The 7,224-nt window shown below is 52.4% G+C and overlaps 1 protein-coding gene across 1 annotated transcript in view; it reads right to left on the bottom strand.

Annotated features, from left to right (window-relative positions):
- Positions 1 to 3,769: 3,769 nt before the first annotated feature.
- Positions 3,770 to 7,224, bottom strand: part of LOC102240963 (akirin-2-like) — a 14,370-nt gene continuing 10,915 nt past the window's right edge. Inside the window, 1 exon segment of the mRNA XM_014547892.1 lies at positions 3,770 to 3,927. Coding sequence (XP_014403378.1) covers positions 3,770 to 3,927 — 158 coding nt within the window.

A 7,224-nucleotide genomic window follows, 5' to 3' on the forward strand; every position in this document is an offset into this window, starting at 1 on the left:
TAACTGAACAAATAAATGCTGGGTTACTGATGGTGGTAAGGCCCCTGACAGAAGTACCTGCAGAGTAGCTTGGTGAGGGGTGGGAGGCTGGCCTGGCTGAGGAGCTTCCATTTATCTGGGCCTGAAAGATGGGGAGGAGCCAGCCATGAGCAGGGCTGAGGGGACAGCATCCTTGGATGAGAGAACCAAGAACCCAAGGGCCCCAACATGGCGAGGAGCTTGCATGTTACGGGATCTCACAGAATCTGGCCCTTGTGGGCAGAGAATCATGAGCCAGGAAAACGAGGTACAGGGTGAGGTTTGAATGAGGGCAGGTACCAGATCTTACAAGGCAGAGATTGGGGGGGGGGGGATTAGGTTTTATTGCAATGGAATAAAAATATTTTAATTTGGGTAAGGGTGACAGAATCCAATTTATATTTCTTCAAAGATCACTTTGGCTGTGTAGCCACCATGTGTGGCAGAGGCTGCCAGCTCTTTCCATTATTCATCTCTCCTTTTTACACAGCAAAGGAGTTTCTCAACGGGCATGTGGCCACCCAGCTCAAGATGACATTCCAGCCGCCCTGGCCGTCGGTGTGGCCGTGTGACCAGGTTCCGGCCAGTGGAGGGTGAGTGGAAGTGACACCTGCTGCCTCCGGGCCACGCCCTCTCAGGGCAGGTGTGCGCCTTCTCTTTCCACTTCTCTTCTGCGACTGGCTGGACGTGGACCAGTGGGTGGGAGCTTCCCTTGAGATGGAAGCCATGTGACGAGGACGGCAGAGCAGCAGGCAAATGCAGACCGATGAGGTGGGGCTGCCTCGCAGGCCCGGCTGTCTTACCTGGGTGTTTTCAGGGGTGAACAATAAATGTCGAACTTGCTCAATTTTTATTAAATTGGGTCTCTACTATAGTGGGCACACCATATCCTAATTACAGGGGGAGATGGCCCAGGGCACACCAGGGACCAAAGGAACTCAGGCCCCACCCCCCACCCCCAGGCATCTAAATGAGACTAGCTTTCACCTGGTGATCCCTGTCAGCATCATTCCCGTGAACAAGTGGTCTGGAGTTTGGTAGCCACTTGGTAAACATTTCATGAAAAAGTTAATGAGTTACCCCCATTCCCTTCTTGATGTAATCAGCCTATTGAAGATGCTCACATTTACATAGAAACATGGAATGGTTGTATTTCCTCCTGCAAGTAAGCACTTTATCTGTGCTCTGTGGACTTCCCCTTCCCACCCTTTAATAATATCTTGGACAATTTTCCATTGCCCCAAGCTCTTGTGCTTTCTGTTATGCAAGTTCATTCAACTTAAAACCCGCTTTCTCATAAGTGAATGCCCATCTCCTCCCACCTCCCTCTCATCTCCAAGTCCCCACTTCTCCCAGGCTGGTACTGAAGAAGGAGTGAGAGAGACACATGCTCTTTTCTTTCATTTATTCTTTTTAAAAATATATATTTTATTGATTTTTTATAGAGAGGAAGGGAGAGGGATAGAGAGTTAGAAACATCGATGACAGAGAAACATTGATCAGCTGCCTCCTGCGCACCCCCTGCCTGCAACCAAGGTGTATGCCCTTGACTGGAATCGAATCTGGGACCCTTCAGTCCACAGGCTGATGATCTATCCACTGAGCCAAACCAGTTAGGGCTCTTTCATTTATTCTTATCACTGCTGTTGCAGTCCCCTCTTTTAAAAAAATTATTTTATTGATTTCAGAGAGGAAGGTATTCTTATCACTGCTGTTACAGCCCCCTCTTTTTTAAAAAAATTATTTTATTGATTTCAGAGAGGAAGGGAGAGGGAGAGACAGAAACATCAATGATGAGAGAGAATCATTGATCAGTTGCCTCTTGTATGCTCCCTCCTGGGGACTGAGCCCACACCTGGGCATGTGACTTAACTGGGAATCGAACCACGATCTCCTGCTTCACAGGTTGACACTTAACCACTGAACCACACTGGCCGGGCTGCAGACCCCTCTTGATGGTCGTCACCAGACACCAACCAGCACAGACGCTCGCTGTTTGGCAGATGTCCACTTCCTGGCTTTCTCGTGGGATTCAGAGTCCACACTGAGGGAGTGTGGGCTCTCTGGAGGGCCCTGCAGGACCTCCACTCTTCTCAGGGCCCAGCCATGGCAAGTCAGGGTGAGCTCAGACCCCATCACCAGCAAGACACCCCACCGCCTCCTGCCTCCATAGGCAGCCTGAGGGGAGGGTGCTGGTGCAGGCACTAAGCTCAGCTCATCTACCCACTCCAGGTGGAAACCACAGGCCTTTGCCATGCACAGGACAGATCAACAGGCAGGTTTCAGGGGAAGGAGATACAGGTCCTTCCTTGTCACAGGCCCTCTCAGCGGTCTCCCACCCTCTCCCCCCCTCACCCAGCCTCTCCCAGCCTCTCCCCTCTCCCAGCCTCTCCCACCCTCTCCCACCCTCTCCCACCCTCTCCCAATCTTGGCTTTGGGGCAGAGGAAGGCTAGGGAGAGAGTAACTGTCACCACAAACGCTGTATCCTCAGCAACGTGACTCTCCCTCCTGCTCCTCAGTCCCTTCCTCACGTCAGCGTGGGGGGTGGTAGCTATCAAGGTGGGGCCTTTTCTGCCAACTCTTACTGGTCTCCGAGGAAGTGCCTGCTGCCTAAATATTGGTGGCCTTGTTTAAATAAGGAGGACTCAGTGACCTTTTCCCCTCTCCCAATCTTGGCTTTGGGGCAGGGGAAGGCTAGGGAGAGAGTAACGGTCACCACAAACGCTGTATCCTCAGCAACGTGACTCCCTCCTGCTCCTCAGTCCCTTCCTCACGTCAGCATGGTGGGTGGTAGCTAATCAAGGTGGGGCCTTTTCTGCCAACTCTTACTGGTCTCCGAGGAAGTGCCTGCTGCCTAAATATTGGTGGCCTTGTTTAAATAAGGAGGACTCAGTGACCTTTTCCATCAGCTTTGGGCCTAGTTGCCAATTCTGTGTAACAGCAAAAGTCTTCATCAGTGCCTATGAAATCACTATTGTTATAGTTACTCGCACAATCATTAACAACATCAGCCAGATTATATAATTATTAAAATTGTCGTGGTCACCCTCCCTGCCATCCTCACGGTTACCATGGTTCCATACCCACTGGCCACCTTCACCATTATTCCCACTGCAAACACCATGACCTTCTCCAACACCATTGAGACCAGCATCGGTGATCGCTGCGTAACGTGAGCCGCTCTAACAAATGGGCCACAACAAAGGCTCTCACAAATGCTCAAATACAATAGGAGATCATTCCTCATCTATGTAAGTGCTCAAAGCAGGTGCTCTTGGTGGGCAGAAGGCTTCCTCCACCCTGATTTAGAGTTTAGCCTCTACCGTCTTCTAGCGCCTCACTGTCATCCGCATGTAGCCAAAGGGGGTTAGGAGGGTGTGGGTGGTCCCACCTACACCTGCTTCTTAAAGTCTCGGGCTGGAAGTGCGCACATCATTTCTGCTCACATCCCATTGGCCCTTAGAACACAGTCGTTGGCCATGCCTAAAAGCGAGGGGATGTGGGATGTGCAGTAAAACAGTTTTTGAACACGTGGTAGCAGTCTCTGCCAGGCCATCCGACAAGCAATTCAGTTCCTCTGCTCTGTGCCCAGCCTGTGCTAGACCCGCCCTGTACAACACCAGGAGAGTATAAGGTTGCTATGAGCAAAGGTCTTAGGAACCAAGTAAATAGCAATACAAAGCAACATACTTTGGGCTTGATTCTTATTTTGTAGTTAGTATTGTGGTAGCTCAGAGTGTGCTGAGAGGGTTAGGAGGAGCCTTGGAGGACGGGCAGAATTTCTGTGGCTGAGGAAAAGTGGAGTTTGAGGTGTGGAGGGTGCTTTTTGCAGAAGAGTGGCCTGGGCATAGGCCGGAACGGACTCAGCTTGAGCAGAGAGGAGACTGGCCGGATGGAGCGGGTGAGCACTGGGGAACGAGTAAGAATGAGCTTTGAGCAATTGCATGGAGTTAGAATGCCGAAGGTCTCTGTCTATACACTCTTTCAGACCCCTTTACATGTATGTTAAAGTTCTTGGGCCGCAAGCAACAGAAAGCTAGCTTGTCTAAAGGAAACGGGCAGGATCGCAAGCGCGTGGGGCGGGCAATGCAGTGTGCTGCAGAGGCAGAAGGGGACGGAGGGCCGGTTCCTAGGTTTTGGCATCTGGTGGTGGTAAGCCCTGGGCAGCAGGGAACAAGTCCCAGCCTCTGTATTACCCTTTCAACGCGCATATTCTAGGGGAGAGCCCTGTGTCGCCCCAGGCGTCAGGCGTCCTCTGGGTCAGTGTGTCTGGCTGGGGTGCTGTTTTATCTTAGTACCCTGTCCTCACCGTCCCAGGAAGTGTGTCTATGGTTAGTGTAGGCAGCTAGATAGTAATGAGGAAGGGCGCAAAGGGAATCAGACACTATTCAGCCTAATGAACAAGGGAGCGGAATCTCACCATAAGCCTGCTCGCTTCACTAGGAGGTACGGCTTCACACTCTCCCCAGGGAACCACCAGCCCGTTCCTCACAGATTACTGGGGGGAGGAATGAAAAATAAAGGCAACTCCTCTGCTGGGCACATGCGCAGTAGAAGCCAAGATGGGACCATAGAGACCTGTCTGAGTAGCCTGGGCAAAGGATGGGATTGGACAGGGGACACAACACCCCGGAAGGTCTAGGAAAGAGATGGTTAGGGGAGGCTCCAGCGCCAGCCCGTGGAAGCTTGGGAAATTGACTGGTTGGTTTGAAGAAGCACCTGGTCCCTCCCGAGCCTGAGAATATAATCCCAGTGCTGGGTCCGAGCCCCTCTGCTGGGGATGGAACCTCTTTGGATGCTGGGAACTGGAAAAAGACACGAGCAGCCAGAGGTAGATGGGACATGCTTTCATGCAGACAAAGCAGCCATTGCACACACAGCAGCCAGCCAAGCAGCAGCCCCCACCGCTGTTCAGCGACATATTTTATACTAAAGCAGACAAGACAGGCTTCCTACCAGGTAGGGACACCCGTGTTACACAAGATAGAGGTGACGGTGCGCAGTGCGTGCAGTAACACCGCTGTGTCATGGCCTTTGCACATGCGTGTGGCACGTGGGCCTTTAACATGCGGTGCACTCTGGTCCGGGTCCTCACACTCCAGCCCTTAGGCTGGATGGTCTTTTAGGGGTATCCTGGCCCATATGCAGCTCCTTGAACACAGAGCCCACAATAACAATACAAACTGCAGCATGTTAGGGTCAGTACTCCGGCCCCAATAGCAAAATTCAAGAACGTCCAATGCCGGACAGTCCATTTCACCCCTCTTGGAGGGGGTCATGGGGGAGGGCGTGTATGGCCTGAACATCATTATCTACCTCTTGCAGGGCGTTGCTTACATTGCCAGGGCTGGACCCAGGGGTGTGGCTGTAACTTATAGCCGTGCCTGTTTCCCCAAGCGGATAGGAGGGCCACCATGGCCCTTCTCCTGTAACGGACCACGGCCAGGTCCACACTGCCTCTCCCCCTCTGCCAGGGGGCAGGCTTTGGGTCACAACTGTTCACCTGTTGTTTTCATCTGCACGTGCAGTGTCTGAGGATATCTCTGTATCATGAACTCATCTAGCCCAGTCTCTTAGGCTAGGTGGGTCCGCCCCTAGCAGAGCTTGCCTTTTAACAGGCCGTATTTCTTGTCTCCATTTGGGGCGATGATCTATTATCCACTGTTGCTTGTGCCATTGTGGCAACCACAAAGTTAAGTCTTTAAAGACAGCTCAGCTGTCTGTTCCAATGGCTACTTTGCCCAGCATTTGACTCGAACCACATAGTTAGTCAGTATCTAAATGGACAGCCACAGTCGTCCATGCAGCAGGGCTACCCCTGCTAGACCCGTCCGTACACCACATGGTCTCCGGGGGGTGGGGGGGGAGTGTGTGTGGCGGGCCCTCTCACAATGGACTAAGGAGCAGCACCTCCATAGGAGTTCCACCCCTTGACAGGGTCTCATAAATCACAGGTCCCAACATAGGGCCCCCACTTTGCTAAAGCTGGGCTTTGTGCTGCTCCCGACCTGGGCATGGTTATCTGAGACTGAGCCACCCCACTATAGGACAAGCTGTCTTTACAAGCACTTTGCCTTGTGCCGTAATAGCTTCACAGGCCTGCAAGGCAGCACACATGGCTGCCCACTGTCTCAGCAAGAGCACGTCCGCTCCCAGTTTCCTTCCATAACTGGTACCAAAATCCGATGGGTACCTTCTCCGCCCACTTGGGCGACTGCCTTCTTGGCAGCTAGCAAGGCCTCCTTTACTTCTGGAGTCCAGTCCTAGGTCGTCCCCTTCCAGGACAACAGATACAGTGGCCGTAACAACTGCTCCAGGTGGGGAGTGAACACTCGCCAGTACCCCCAGAGGCTAACAGGCTGCAGCTGTTTCACGTTGTGGGTAAGCCGGCACCTGCCAATGCCTGCTTCAGGGCTCACCTTGGTCCTACCCGACCAGACAACTCCCCAGAATTTGACAGATAAGCCAGGTCCCTTGACCTTGCAGTCGTTGACTGCCCATCCCCATGAGTTCAAAGCCTGCTGTAGACTACTGGCAGCTGCATTTAAATCTGCACGAGAATCAGAGGTTAGCACAACACCATCAACACAACGGAACACTGGCACCGTGAGAGGCCCACCCAGGCAGCCAAATCTTGTGACACCAAACCATGACAAATGGTAGGGCTGTGCAAATATCCTTGAGGGAGGACGACAAAAGTTCACCATCGACCTTCTCACGTCAGTTCCTTGCTATCTACAGTCATCCCCCAGGCGCTGTCAGGCTCCTCCACCGGCCACACCGGGAGCCACAGCGGCTGCATGGGCGGACCATCCTCGCCTGTTCTGGCTGCAATACCATCTGTCCAATCTCCCCATGGCCCCTGGGAGACAACACTGCCCTACCCCGGCTAGAGGGCAGGCCAGGCAACTGTATGGCCGCGTGATGCTGGTGCCCCCTAGTGATGGGCTTCACCACACACCTGCAGGGGAAATTCACTTTGGGTTGTTGCAGTCATTAACCCTCTAGCACAGTGGTTCTCAACCTTCCTAATGCTGCGACCCTTTAATACAGTTCCTCATGTTGTGGTGACCCCCAATTTTATTGTTACAAATTGAACATAATTAAAGCATAGTGATTAATCACAAAACAATATGTAATTATATTATGTGTTTTCCGATGGTCTTAGGTGACCCCTGTGAAAGGGTCGTTCGACCCCCAAAGGG

The sequence above is a fragment of the Myotis brandtii genome, unplaced genomic scaffold, assembly GCF_000412655.1.
Source record: "Myotis brandtii unplaced genomic scaffold, ASM41265v1 scaffold488, whole genome shotgun sequence".
Classification (NCBI taxonomy): domain Eukaryota; kingdom Metazoa; phylum Chordata; class Mammalia; order Chiroptera; family Vespertilionidae; genus Myotis; species Myotis brandtii.